We start from the raw sequence: 15,610 nt of genomic DNA on the forward strand, positions 1-15,610 counted from the left end.
GCAGCTACATCGAATTACAAAAACTAGTGCCTCAGATTGTGCTACTAATACCAGGTATGAGCAGGACTGTTTACAATCCAAACACGGTCAATTGCAGAAATGACTGCACACAGCCGCCACTGAAGGAATGACAACAACACCGTCCCAGGGAACCAGCTGATTTGTCCAGCAAATTTTGGAATGAAAGCAGCCGAGTCAACCAGCACTGGATCCAAGAGTCTGACACTATGCGGAGCGAGAGAGGGGAAAAAATAAATCTTACAATAACAATAACCAGATTTATTGAAGTTTGAAATTCCAAACAGAGATACCGTTTGCTCATGGACAAAGGATGTACCACAGGTACAGTTTTTTTACTTTAAGGGGCAGCTGCTGTCTCTCTTTAGCTTCCCTGCAGTGAAGCCAAACAGAGGATGTTGTAAGCTGGGCATCCAGCGCCTGCTCCTGACAATAAATTATTCTTCAGCCTTGTTTTTACAGATGGGTGGCTCAGAGTCCTGCTGGACATGCTTACCTCACTTTACCTCTCACTGTGGTCCTAGTTTCTCATGGTGGAGCAGTGTGTTGTTTTATTTGGTGATATAAATTAAATGATTAGTAACATCGTGATGAAAGTGCTTTCAGTAGCTTGGGGCTATTTACAGAGTTAACGCAACAGTGATCTCAACTATCCCTCCTAAACTCACAGAATTATTTGGAAGGTTTTAATGTTAGTATAATTTCTTCATTAATGAATTCAGTGACATTTAGGCAGCTTCAAGTGCTTTGCTGAGGATATTCTGACTAAAACCTACAAAATGTCTGAGCCCCAGAAACCGCATTCATCCCACATGCAGCACATTCATTTCTCCTGCATTAATGCACAGTAGCTGGAATTCCAAGGCCCTGCCAATACGAAGGACTCATCAGGATGCTGGGGAGCAAGGTGTGAAGTGTCAAACTTGGACATACATCCAGCGCATGTCTGCCACTCTTCCTCTGACACCCATCCTACACCATTGGCTGCGCGAGGAGTGATTGACTGAGAGGTTGATTATGCTTCTTTCAGCCAGGTGGTTGGCAGGCAGAAAGGCGCATATCACCAGATTGCTGCATCAGCCAAAGTGTGAGGCCACAGTTTCTGGCAACAGTGCGTCTGGAGGAACATCACAGGAATAATAAAAAGATGCAGGGATGTCAATCATCACCCAAACTGTGTCTGTTTGGTTGTCGATCCTATTTTTCCCCCCCTCTCTATTTTGTTGGCAGCAGTCTTTCCGTCTTGTATTCCGTATCATTAGAGGCTTTTGCCTTTTGAGCGATGCTGAGATGGAAGACAGGCGAAGCTGCACGGCTAAAAAACTCGAGGTTCTTGGGTTCTTGTGGGAGACGGGGGGAAGTCTTTGATGTTGTGAAGTTTCATGGAGGCAAAGAACACACTTTGATATTTTGCAAGCCATCTCTGCTCAAAAAAAAATGCAGACACAAACAGACAGCACAAATACACACACACATATATATATATATATATATACATACACAGACATACACACATCTGTAAATATAGAGGCTTGAATTACCGCCCAGCTGTGGATATTTGTCTTACACACAGCACCGTTTCTGGAAGTTCCAATTTTCCAGCAGAGTGATGAGTGAATGTCTGTCCTGTTTGATTTTCTGAGGAAGATAAATTAGTGTTTGGATGAACATAAAAGGTAATGTATTCATAAAAGCTGTGATGAGTGCAGCTGTCTCCAGCATCTGACATCCAATCTGAGACAAGCCGCCCGGGGAGGTTGGACCATCCTCCACTGTGAGTGCATGTGTTAGTGTGTGATGGAGTAAAATTTAATATTTTGTGAAGTAAAGTACTCTATGATGACTTCTGAAAGTGCTAAAGATGATCTAGTGTTGCCAAAATATTAATGGTTTTGAATGAAGCCATTTTCATCCCATTGATTCCATCTAAATTGTGTGTGTGAGTGCAGGGCATTTGTTGTAGGGGCATGTGTTATGTAAAGTAGCTTCACACACTGGAGCTGCCTTATGCATAAATCCCATAACCTCAAAGCCGAGTGTATATCTGTGCTGTCATGCTAATTCATCTGTTGGGAAAACACACCATTTGCACTCAAATCTATACTGATAGAATTTCCTGGTTGGGAAACATGTACATGGAAACCTGCATGCAGGGCCCCTGGCTCCCCCCTCTCTGATGCTCCCTCTTTGCAAGGCCCCCTGCTTAGAGACATAAAACTCCTATCAAAATCCTAATGTGCTGCATGTCGACTCAGGTGTGGTCTGAAGTCCAGGGGTTGCTGATACTTGAGATGTGTTTTGGTTTGGATCATCTAGAGGCAGTCTTGAAATGAAGCTTGTTATTCTCCTCAGTGAGACATGAGGCACGCACTCTAATTAGAACACATCTCCTGGTGAGAGAGACGCCGAGGTCTGACTACTCCTCCAATCTAATCAGCTTTCTGCCTCACTTTAGCTACTCCACAGAAACAGACTCGCGCTCGTCTGACAAACAGATACAACAACAAGGAGATGGCACCGAACAACTGTTTCTAATTTGAAGGACTTCACAGATCTGAATCTTGAAAGGGCACGCGCCCGACAAAAATCTCACATCTTCACCATCTTCCTCTCGCTCTCTGCAGGAGGCGAGTTAAAAAGGGGGCGTGCAGGTGGTTGATGATGTGATCATAGATGCAAAGATATGAATGCAAATGAAATGATTTTTGTATAGCTGCTTTTAGACTCACTCATGTACAGAAATGTAACAGCAGGTTAGGGTTAGTGCGCTGTATTTGAACAGCCAAATCCCCTGCAGCAGCAGTTAATATTCAGGTATTCAACTGGACTCACAGCTTAGTTTAGATCTTTTTAGAAAACAATGCTGAAAGTCCTTAATTATTAACTCTTGGATATGACATGACCTGGAGAGTCTTCACAGACAGTAATGTTAGCCTGTTAGCACACAGTTTGCAACACACTCTCGTCCCATTAGGTGCAATAGCAACATAATATAATGCACATTGACACAGATCATTCACCTATGCCATACACAGGGATAGGTTTATGCCAACTGAACATATGGACATATTTATGAAATACGACATTATGCTACGTTTATGTAAAAAAAAATATGATTGTATTGTGGTAGATTCGGCACAGGGTGGGGGTACATGCTACACAGAAGTCTGAGGTTTGAGTCCCCCTGATGAGTTTTCGGTGTTATTTTGTGTTTTTTAATCACGGCTGGATTTGGAACAAAAAAAGTACTAGTTAAGGTTAAGCATTAAAAACAGGGGTAAGCGGTTGAGTAAAGATCATCCTAAAACACACTAATTCATAACATTGCACACATTTTACCAGGAAAACCTGTAAAAGTTGGAGAAAAAAAGCACACGTTTCGTATTCAAGGACTAAAATATCGACCTCTGGTTAACTTTTCTGGTGAGTACAGACTGCCAGAAAGAGCTACAACCATGACCCTGTAGCAGGTACACAAACTTATCTTAAAGTACATGTCAAACTTTGAGTTCTCTGCACTTTAATTTCTCTTCTCCCCAGTTTCCTCCATAATTTTATTGAGTAAATCACATGTGCGCACTTATTAAGTGTCATCCCAACAGACTGCAGTTCCAACACTGGTCTGCAAATAGTTGTAGAACATGTATCACAGAGACTGTGCCACAGTTGTCAGCACTTCATTTTAATTTGGCTCCTAAGTCACTGGTGATTTCGACCACTGGGACATCCTGTCGGCTGCAGAACTTAAACTATTCTGAAGCATTAGGACTGAGCGAGGTACACTGCTGAATCTCTGCCTCTGCAGTGTCAGCTGCTGTCTCATTCGGAAACCATGGAACCTCATTCCATCCCTTGAGAACGTCTCTGAGCAAAGGATGAGGGAGGCTGTTCCAACGTGTTCTCTTTTCATTCAGCACAGCTTAAATAGAGCACACATGCAAAATGTATTTTCCTGTAGGCATGCATTATCGCTCGTTATGACATTGTTAACAATTACACATATAAAGAATGACTTCAATATTAATGTTTCAGGGGAGGATTCCTTTGGAAATAATCCTCCTCCTCTGCTGCTGCTTCCATCCTAGTTCTGTGCTCATTAAAAATCCAAAAGACTGAATGTTTTAAGCAACAGGGATTCTGGAGGAGATGATCAACGTTATGTGCAAGAAACATCTCTGTACTGTGACATTTTAACTCTTATAAGTCTGTCTGCAGCCAATGTCCTCCTGATTATATTTGGCACAGAGAAAAAGGCATTTTCTGTTTTCATTAAAAAAGTATTAATCAAAATAAGATGATAGAAGATAGAAATATTACAGCTTTTTAAAATCTCTGTGGAGTGTGAAAGATAAAAAAACATGTGTTTATGTCCTTGAAGGCTTGTTATTAGTCTTATCAACAGTACATTGAAGTATTAACGGATCTCTTCATTTATTAGTAAGCATTTAATAATTATGAGGCAGCTTGATGGGAATAAGGTGATATAATTTGTTCTATATGGGAAAAAAAGGCTTTTGATTATAAATATAATCCCACCATGCAGCACATTAAACATAACCCTGTGCAGGGATTTGTTTGAAATTGCTCATTCATAACAGCAAGACAAAATATTAATCAACAGGATTGGTTCACACATTGGTTTTAACAAATACTCATTAAGCTTAACAAGCACCTCGTTAGCTTGAGTGCAAATAGGTCACATCATAGTGCTCGGAAAATGCAAAGGGTTTGAAGATTTGCATGGGCTGCATCCTGGGGGAGTTCTTATTTGAAAAGAAAGCTGTGTGTGTGTGTCTGTATATGTGCGAGAGAGAGAGAGAGAGAGAGAGAGAAATAGAAGGAGAGATTTGACCTGCAAGCAATCTCTGGAGAGCTGTGCGTTCACTAGCAGAGTCTAATCAGAGTCTGGCTGATGCTTGTTCTAGGGATTGCTTCTCTCCAGCCCTCAGGCCTAATTAGGACCCCTGTGTACCATATAGAAATTTGCCGCTCACAGTGACGACCGGATAGATGCTCACCTGTGTGCGCGCTCAATAAGCCACAGAAATGAGCTGCTAGCGAACATGATGACAAGAAGGGCATCAGAGGTGGTGGAGCCACACTGCCTACTCCTCCCACCTGGAGGTCGGATGAGTTTAATGAATGTTAGGATAGGGAGACTGAAAAGGAAGCTAAGAGGAGAGAGAGGGAGAGGGAGAGGGAGAGCGAGAGAAAGGCAGACGTCTGGGTTGAGAGAGGGTCACAGGGAGAGGAGCATCTTTCAAGATTTTTTTTCTTTTCCTTTAACAATGCACTGTGACCAGGAGGGGAGGAATGAGGAGCCTGAACATACAGCGGTGTAAAGATGAGAACAGGCTTCCTGAGCTCAACTTTCTGGATTTCTAATGTCAAACACCAGGAAATCTTCAAAGGATACACTGTTCCATGCAAATTTCAGCAGATGAAACAGTATCCAAACAGATAAAAGTACCTGTCTTCTAAGGCATGCAGATAACAGACAGAAGAAATGTGGTCTATATTTTACTGGGCACTATTAATGAGGAAACTGATTCTCAGACTTCAATGATCTGAAAACATATGATATTTAAAGATCTAATTCTGCTTAGCTCTGTCAATCTTTCTCTATTTTTACGTCATTTATAAATTCATTTCAATTGATGTTTCGCTAAATAATTCCTCTTTTAATTAAAGGTACAATATCTAAAGTCACAGGAATAGCCCATAGTCTTCAAAACGTCTGTCATCACCAGACCATCATCAGACTACTGGGTTGCCTGATGCTGGAAGGGTTAGCTTTGTGCAAGAAGGCAGAAGCATGGAAACAGGTCAATGCTAAGCTACAACGAAAGCCTGGTTGGTTGGTTGTCTTGCTAACCCTTCTCTGCAGGACAGGTCCAAGTTATCCAAATCCATTGAGTCCAGTGACTCACTATCGCCTTTTGAGGTAGAAAGTGGCATCACAAGATGATATAGCATGCTAACTATGAATTTAGTATCTCTGCAGCATACATACATAGACATCTTTGCATTCAGTTGAAAATTTAATTTTCCTACCCTCCAGACAAAGGAATGCAGCATGTGGTAAATTTAAAAAATGCAGTACCACATACAGCCTCTAGGGGCTGGCTCCAATCATGTACAGTCCACTCTCACCAGAAAAAAAAAAAACTTCCAAGGCAGGTTTCTAGCTGTACGTGGTCTGATGGACCCTTATCCTTAACCACTCACTTTATATGCTAAAGCCAGCTGCGGCTAAAAACCAAAAGTTAACCGCATGAAAAACAAACCTAAAAGTTAACCACACGAAAATGAAAGTGAGTGAAGGTCCTCCAGCTTTATTGGTCTCATAATAAGATTACGTTGGCCAATAAGATCACATGCTCTGTTAATGAAAATGTAAAAAATTGGCATTAGCATGAGTCATAACCATGAGTCGTAGTTTTTTTTTGTGAGGATGTGTTGATCACCATTATCCATAGATGTTAATGTTAATGTGCCTGTTCACAGCAAAAACATGTTTATAGCCTGGTCTATATTAGTATTTTTATACATTGCTTGTACAATCAGACGTTCGTCTTCTGTGATAAGGATTTATACGCAGTGCTTCAGATCAAACGCGGTACACTTTCTGTGCATGTATCACAGCTGGTTTGTGCAGTGTGTGTGTCCGTTGTTTGTTCAGCAGCAGTGCATCAATCTGGCTCAAGCTCAGACGTTCTGGTTTTTAGTATTCACGTCATGCAGCCAAATACAAACTTTTCACTGCAATCTTGTGACCACACACACACACAGTACCGGAATCTATTTGATAACATGCCACGACGTGGTGTTCCCTGCTTTGTCTTTGAAAAAGTGATTGAAATTCCTCACACCTACACCCACTCATGCACTGCACCTACCACCACCAACAGCACCACAGAGGCACGAAACAGTCCTTACAGAAAAATGTGAATTTTCTAGAAGAGAAGTAAAAATGTCATTGTTTGTACTTCTTTTTAATTGAATGAAGTTTGAGGACAAGCGTTGTGGCGATTTTAAAACAAAAATGTAAACATGAATTTTGCCGACAGTGCTGCTCGTTACAGTGCATCCTAACTTATCTGATTCATGCTGAAAAGAATGGAAGAAAACTCCACTCTGTGCAAACTGAACATTATGAAGTAGTTCATACTTGCCTTATGGCTTTACATTATGGATTTACCACCACAGTGCTGCAGCTTAATTCTGCTCTCCCTGAAGACTTCGCTGACATTTTCCAAGGTCTTGCTTTCAAACCCTGCTGTGATTAGTGAAGCAGATTTTTAAGAGGAACTAATCCTGGATTTTTTTTTTAATCGAGTCAGCACAAATATACAGTAACTAAACTCACGTGATCCTGGAGCTGAAACCATTGCTATATCTGGCAACAAAAAATAATGTTGATGCTGGTAACTGATCATTACAAGTGCAAAAGCGATGTCGTCTCAGATTGTGCTCCTTTCTTTAGAGTCACTTCAAAGTTGTTCTGCCTTAGTCATGATACATTACTGTAGGGAAACCACACATAAATCTTTCCTGCGCTGTGTAAAAATATGTCTCTCTCTCTCTCTCTCTCTCTCTCTCTCTCTCTCTCTCTACTCCCACTTAAAATCATGTCCCACCATTTCATAAAACCTGACATTGTACGGTCTGTAGAAGTCCCGCAGCTGCTCGATAGCGTCTCTGTCTATCTGCACATGAGTTCTGCCCTTCGACTTGCCCAGGCATCGGGGCGAGCCGCTGCTCTCCGGCTTTTTAAGGCAAGGGAAGCCCTTGGTGCGGTTGAAGTAGAAGTGTTTATCAGTGACAATGCGTTTAAGCCCAAGAAAGTCTTGCACCCGTGCCAGCTCCCCTGCTGGGTCTGTGATAAGACGCTCCCCGCTTACAAAGTGGATCTGAGCCAGAGGGAAATATCGCAGCCAGTTTTCAAGGTGCAAGGCGTACAGTCCGATTCGTATTGCGTTCCAGGACATGTCCACTATGCCCAGGCTCTGGTTTCTGAAGGCCAGCTCCTGGAAACTAGGCAGGTCTGGAGTTTTGGATAAAGTCTGAGTGTAATCTGAAATTGCTCGGGTGACGGGGTCACGCACCACCACAATGAGCTTGGTGTCTTGGGACATGGCTGATATCCGCTGTGGTGTCTCTTTTGTCACAAAGTAGCTTGGCGTCTTCTCCATTGTGATTTGGCTTTCCAGAGTCCTTGGCATTAAACCTCTGAAGGAAAGATTAAAACACAGAGTAAACGCTCCACAAAGACAAACACTTCTCATTTGCGTTCACATTAATTTAACTGTTTTGTGATAACAGTTGCTAGAATTAGCACAAAGGCTAAAAGGATTCAGACACAGAGGACGTGTTGTCCTTGCATTCACTCTTTCAAAAGTAAGAAGTGTATTAGACATCTTTTTTAGGACAGGATTACACAAGTGAATTTTAAAGGCATAAAACCCACTGTAACTGAGCTCCAGTTTGGCTGTGAACCCAGTTTCCCCATGTAAATGATAATAGGAGTCATAGTAGCCTGTCGTCACTGGAGACTTGTCTCGGAGACAGGTTTTCCTGCGCATCAGCCCTGCACGGTTCAAGAGTAATAAATCACCATGAATGCAAACAGAACACATATAGCAGTGTGTCTCGGTTAGGTTAGTTCTGGGTCTTCAAACTAGGCCACTGTGGACTTTGAAAGAAGTGACATGAACAGGTAGACCTTCGCAGAGGAAAAGTTTGGAAACCATCACAGTCCAAGGACAGTGACAAAAAAAGGCCATTAGTAAGGCTGAGATTGATGAGTATAGTGAGTCAATATATGACACTATTTCAGCAGCTAAAATCCTGCAGCTTTAACCTTAAGCTTTGAATGACATCAAGACTAAATACAAACTCGAGAGCTGAATTCTGCTGCGAACTGAAACAAATCATTTTGAATCCACTTTCATGAAGTGTGATTTTTATTTGTTTCCTACTGGAGCACCTGACCACCTCCATTTGCACTGCAGCGTTTAGCACAGCACAGAGCCAGTCACGCCACCATCTCATTCTTGGCAGAGATTTTTTTTCCCTCAGTCCTCCATTTTATCTGTTTTTTTTTCTGTAGGTATTGCAACAATAATTTGGATGAGTCGTTTTTTGATGAGTCGTTGTTTACAGGAGAGCCTGTGCAGCATAGAGCTCTTTTATTTTGAAAGCAATTCTCATTTGACCTTTTCTCAGTGGCTTTGACAGCTGACAATCAAACTACAGTAATGGGCAAGGGTTCACATCTCCAAGTCACATCTCCAAGATAAAAGGGCTTCAGCTGCCAACCGCCCTGAAGACTGCCAATTAGTGGAGATGCTTTCAGTCTATAATTATTATATAATGCTACTGGTACACATCCCTCCTGCAAGCAGCATGACAGCAAATCATTATATGAAATGTAATTTGGATGCATGTGAGTGTGGTTAAACATGCACATTTTACTTCATTAACTAAATCAAGAGCTGTTTGCTTTAAATTTAATTAGACATAAATCTTGCAGGTGCATCATATTGCATTTTATAAGAAAATAAATCCTCCCCTTTAAGATTATTTTTGAAATACAAACAAACAGATGTGTCTGCAGGCTGCAGTTTATACTGTTTGCCTCCCAGGGTTGGGGATTTTATGAGAAATCTGATGAATTGCTCCACAGTGCAGTAAAATGAAGAAGAAAAAGAGAGGACCACTGTTCTGCCAGTGTAAACAGAGCTCAGCTCTCCAAAGTTCTTTGCAATAAGAACTTGAAATGAGTCAAGAGACTGCGGAAAACACATCCAGCATGTTTACCCACTTCAAAACATAATATACACAGAGAGGGGCACTGAGGAAGAGGGGCACTGAGGAAGAAGGACAAGTGCAACATGGGATTTTTCATTGAACTGCTTTTTTGTGAAGGGGGTATTACACACACACACACACACACTATATAGCCTACATTAAGTTACAATTGTTATTATTGTTTTCATGCTTTCATTTACTTAAGCTGAAGAGAAACACATACACACTCCTAATTTTGTGTCCACATTTGTGTCTCATAACCAGCTTCAAGCTCTAATTTGCTGTCACCTGTTTACAGTAAGATTACACGATGGTCGCCCTCCTGTGCAGGTGTCCTTACCTGTACCATTCCAGGCCTCTGTCATAGTTCCTATCAAAGAAGTGTGTTTCGGTTCCTGCTGCGCGCACATCCGGATGAATCCTTATAAACTCCAGGACTGCTCTCGTTCCTCCTTTTTTCACACCAACTATGATGGCATTTGGTAACTTTTTATTGCCAAACTTCAAATTACTCATGGGAGAGCTGGGTGTTCCGTTACTGACGATGTGAAGATTGGATGAAGGTCTTTGGTCGGTTCTCAGCCGAGATGCCTCAGCACCGCTCGCCCGCGCGTCCAACGGTAACAGGCATGGGAGTGATTTCTGAAGGCGCCTTTTGGCTCCATCAGCGCGCTGACAGCTGGGCGTCGGATCACCTGACTTTAGCATGACAGTGCTGTCAGGGAACAACACGCAGTAGCACAGATATGTAAGGAAAAGGGATAACAAGCAGATGGATGTTCCCCTGAGTCGGTGTGAGAAAGGGAGAAGTCGACTGAAGGGGAGCACGCATGCCATCTCTCCATGGATATGAACAGTGCATGATTTTATAATTGATTTCGCCTTTGTTCCCCTCAGATTGATTTAGTCCACTGACACAAAAGCAGAAAGAAAATCAGAAAACTTCCATCACTGTCATTTTAACACAATCCATCTGGGTCCTGTCTCTTTAGTTCATTAAGTGAGGAGACGTCCTTCGCTGCGCGCTGAGTTGGGAAGCGACTCCTGGACGTCTCCATGGTCATCACGCACGAGTGAAAAGCAGAAGGGAGGAGCGCGCTCTCTGAGAACTTGAGCGGACTGTCAGCTCTAAAGCGGCTGAGCAACAGAAAAAATATTTCAACACTGACGTCAGAGCCTCTTTGGAAAAAAAAAGTCTCACTCATATGATTTTACTTCTTATCGCGTTGGTTGCTTTTGTGGCTACTGATGCCATAAATTCAAACCCTATGGGATTTTTATTCTTCAGCAAGATCTGAATACGTTTGAAACCTATGATCAAAAAGAAGCGGGGTATAGTTCTGACACATTTACGCGAGCAGCACACCAGAAAACTTGAAACACATGAAACACATCCATAAACATCTATAATTTAAGACTTTATGACCCAGCAACCCCGTCCTCCATCCTCAGCTGGTGTTGCAGCCGTTCTCTTCCTGTTGCATGTATCACAGCACTGGTTACATCTCTTCTGTTGATCTTCAGACTTTAATGTGGTAGGAAGTACAGCCACTCAATGGTTTTGCGTTTTAAATATCTTCTTTGGTTGCTTTCAAGCATTATATCTGTAAAAGGAACAAAAAGCACACAGACCTCATTTGGAATAACATCTAGGTTTTGGAAATATGCGTGCGTAAAACGTATATGTTTTAAATTACATAAATGCCCAATCAAAAACAAAGGTTTTTTTTATCCTTCTGTGAAAAATGTGAATAACAAGAATTGTTTGGAGTTTCTGCGAAATCATTTTGTGCAAACATCAATCCTTCGGGCCTTTCTGGCGTCACCTCTCCAAGTTTCCAAATGGCCCAACTGTTCCTATATGACCTGGTGTGACATAGCAGATGTATTCATTTCCGCAGTCCGTGTATATATAATCATATAATTTACTGTAAAGGTTTGGAAAAGTTTACTTCTCTCTCTCTGTACTCTCTTTACGCAGACGTGCTCTGCGTGCGCCGCTGCGTAAAGTGAGAGCGTCACAGTAAAACTGTGGAGCCAAATATCCACAATACCACAAAGTGTTGTAGAGGTGGAATGAGTGGCTTGACAGTTTTGGTAGCCAATAAAGAGATCTCGTTAGTGGCAGCAGAAAGGTTACAACAACTGGGAGCGCTCGGTCGATGGAAGGGGCTGTCCAGGTGTTGCAGCTAATGAGCAGCGGGGCAGAAAGTTAACAAAAGTAAGCGCACCCTAGCACGTTGATCAGGAAGCAGCGAAAGTGGCGTTCACGTTTTGCTTTCATTACAAGTTAGATTTGCAGAGTGAAGAATTGTTAAGCGTGGCAGTTGTCACAACTTGTAATGTAAGTAATGTAACTTGTAAGTGGACCCAAATGGACCAAATGAATATATTTGGAATGGATCTAGAATGGATGGGCTTCACAGAAGTCGCTGTTTAACAAAATGCATCAGTAATGAAAATGATTGTTGCAACAGCCTTATCAACTTGTGCTTCCTGTGAGCTGCTGCACCAACAGGCAACATTTATGCGCTGTGTCTGTACTGCAAACATTTATCTTGGCATTTACAATAAGTTGATATCTTTAACAAATATTACTACAGAGACAGATTGTCTTTTATTGAACATTTCTGTGTGTTTTAGTTGTCATCTCTCCTCTGTTATTTGGGATTTTGTAGCCTACTATGTGAAGGAATTTGAAAGCCCCCATTTTTTTTGCTATATTTAGGAACATTATCTAATGAAATCATTAAAGTATTATAAGTGATTTTTGAATGTGTAATGGGTGCACAGAGTATTCCTCATCACATGTTCACAGCAGTCACTAAAGCTTCTGTAAGGCCACAGGAGTAGCTTCCCACTTGGCCCATGTTTTCTTGCCACTGCCTTCCTTTTTTTGGCCTCCCTCTCTTCTTAGCAGAGGGAGGGCTGTAGTGCTACTGTGTGGTCATCTCTCTTAGTTTCCTGTAGACTGATACAAATGTAGACAAGTCTAAGGTGGAAACAGAGGAGGGTAAAAACTCCCAGGACTGCAGAGACGCATGGGGAGGAGTTGAGGTGTCACACAGTGGTGCTCCTGCGGGTGTCTGCGCCCAATCTCAGAGGCCTCTGATTAAAGAATGATTTATAGGGGCTGGTCAGAGAGACACGCTCAGCAATCCGTCTAGTGAATGAGATTTTTTCCCCAGGAAGAGGGCGGGTAAATCAAACCTCGGGGCGAGGTGCCTGCAAAGCTCAGCGATAGGGCTTGGTGATTAAATGTTATAATCACCTCTGCTGAGTGAACAGCTTGGCTTTTCAGTGCCACCATCAAAAATGCTGTTACCTAAAATCAGTTTACCCTCACAGAACATATGTCTTGTTTTAGCCACTTACAGAACAGTGGAGGATTTTTGGACATAAGTGCAGTTCAGCTTTATTTTTCACTGAAGAAAAATCAGCGATCCTTTATAGGAGAACATTTAAAGATTTCAAAAATATTTTCATGTTGTTTTACTTTTGAATCCCAATATCACCCATGGTTTGCTTACTGACCACTCCATCATTGGCACTGCTGCTCATTTTTCAGAGATACGTGATGCCTTAAGGTAGGGGGTAACCTCACTCTGTCATGAATGTGAGGGCAGATATAGATGATGCAGGCAACTTTACATTACAGATGGATAAGGAATCACTTGTACAGGTTTGGTTCACACCCCCTTGGAAAAGAAAATGCAAACACAGAATTGTTTAGTTTAGTGACAAACCTGCAGCTGCAGTGTTGTTTATGTGTGTGTGTGTGTTTGCCAGAATGTCAGTTAACAAATCAATCATTTATTGTAGATTCCTGCACACTGACAGTATGAGCTGAAACCACAGTTTACTGAGGCACATCAATCACTGCAGCATTATGTTTAAATATGTGACGAGAAAACAAGTCAAGAATGTGATAAAAATCTTTGATTATTTGATTTTAAAAAATCAACAATTATTCTTTAAATGTGCAATATTTGAAATAAATTGTTTGGGTTGCGTTGCATGATCAATAATGTTACAACCCTGACCCCTGCTGGTCAGGTAGTAGTTTTGCAGCAACAGTGTTTTATGTTGAATATTGCTTATTCAGAGAGCTTCAGAACTCCTGTAGCTTCCATAACATTAGGCTAAAAGGTCTGAAATTTCACACAGTTGCCGTTGAAAACATGTATACGTATGTAGTGAATTTAGACAGGATGTCCCACCAGTATTATTAATATATGACATATATATATATTAGGAAAATGTCAGTCATACTTTAAAATACTTTTTGGCCTTACAGTTCTAACGTGTCTTACAAAGAATCCTTTACCATCCTTCAAACATTTGGACTGAGGGACTTTTGCTTTACCTCATTTCTTACCTCAATTTCACAGTTAGAATTATGTAAATGAGGAGGAGAACGGGAGTCTCTTCCTCGTATGATTGGATCAGTGTGTAGGTGTGCTGTCAGTTAGCAGCTGGGCGCAGCACTGTGTAGCTATGTGCTAAATATCTCTCACTGGCATGCTAACATGTCAATATTGTTACTGTCTTGGACTGCATACTTCTGTACCTACACTTGCTATTTTGAATGCAAACTTAGTTGCTCCCTCTGTTTACCTTTAAGGAACCTCAAACTCACCTGCTCCTCCTCCTCTTACCTCTGATTGAGAGGACTTTAATGATGACGTCATGTGCTTGAATAATAATGTTTTGCTGAAGTGTGCAAAATTTGCTGAAGCATCAGCTTGGCTCAGTGTTGGACACTGATTCCCCTGGGGTGTCTTGTAAATAGTATGCTGATCTGTGTGATGCTCTGACTCTGCGTGTTGCTGACTTTGTTGATTCAAGCAGGTCTGGAATAATTTAAAGGTTAAAGTGAAGTATTAACTCATGTACTCATTCTGATTTTTGCCAAGGTCATTAGTGTATGCAATGATTTTTATTGGCCATTGGATGATTAGTATGCATTGTCCTCACATAGATAGAATTCCTGGAATTTACATAATTTGGAGGTATCTGCTGTAAACTCAGTTCTTATTTTTTCTGCAGGTCAGTGTATACTTGTTGGTATTGTCCTTTATTAATACACACTCTGTAGATCTATAAAACAAAATCTTAGTGTTGCAGTCGAACAAATGTTTAGATGTGAGAAGTGAGATTGACAATGAGATAATCTTCCTACAGCTGAATGACCCGTTCTTGTATTTGGCTTACAAAAATCTTTAATTAAAGCTTGCAGGTTGTCATAGTACTGTTGTGCATAGTGTGATGCACTCCATTAATAGCATGTCCTAGATGCTTCTGTTGGGTGGATACAACCAGTTCAATATCTAGAGGAAACACTGATTGTTGCACTTATTTTTAATTTTATAAAATCAGAACATTTATGGAATTGTCCTTTTACAGACATTGAGGTGGTTACATGCAATCAAAAGCTACAAATAATTTTTTTTTAAGATTGCACTTCACCCCAGTGCCCACAAGGTGGCAGTTTAAGATGGCATTTACTCTGCGTTAACACAGTGGAGTCTGACAAACTTCATGGTATAAACACACAATCCTTGGTGTGGCCATACACATATAAGGAAAATGAAGATAATGCACAGTCCACTGAGATTAGTGACATGCCGACTGTGTATTCAGTTATAGAACCAATTTCACACAATGTTTAGGGATTTAACTTAAAGTTGTAAAGAACATATATTCCCATAGAAACATAGTATTTTGTTAATACTGGTCTTGGTGTTATTTTCTTGCTGCACAATTGAATACTTAAAGT

At 41.3% G+C, this 15,610-nt stretch overlaps 1 protein-coding gene across 1 annotated transcript; it reads right to left on the minus strand.

Annotated features, from left to right (window-relative positions):
• Window positions 1-7,631: 7,631 nt before the first annotated feature.
• On the minus strand, window positions 7,632-10,668 carry LOC114452218 (heparan sulfate glucosamine 3-O-sulfotransferase 2-like). The gene is made up of 2 exons (XM_028431408.1): window positions 10,172-10,668; window positions 7,632-8,250 (listed from the first exon to the last, which is right to left on the minus strand). Exons 1-2 carry the CDS (start codon window positions 10,666-10,668, stop codon window positions 7,632-7,634), a joined length of 1,116 nt encoding a protein of 371 aa, XP_028287209.1.
• Window positions 10,669-15,610: the final 4,942 nt, after the last annotated feature.

The sequence above is a fragment of the Parambassis ranga genome, chromosome 19, assembly GCF_900634625.1.
Source record: "Parambassis ranga chromosome 19, fParRan2.1, whole genome shotgun sequence".
In the NCBI taxonomy this organism is placed as follows: Eukaryota; Metazoa; Chordata; class Actinopteri; family Ambassidae; genus Parambassis; species Parambassis ranga.

What these genes read in the sequence shown, in the direction of transcription:
- LOC114452218 (XM_028431408.1), bottom strand. Translation starts at nt 10,668, where the DNA reads ATGGCATGCGTGCTCCCCTTCAGTCGACTTCTCCCTTTCTCACACCGA. An exon ending in AGAGGCCTGGAATGGTACAG is followed by an intron (nt 8,251 to 10,171) that starts GTAAGGACACCT and finishes TCTTTCCTTCAG; the next exon opens with AGGTTTAATGCCAAGGACTC.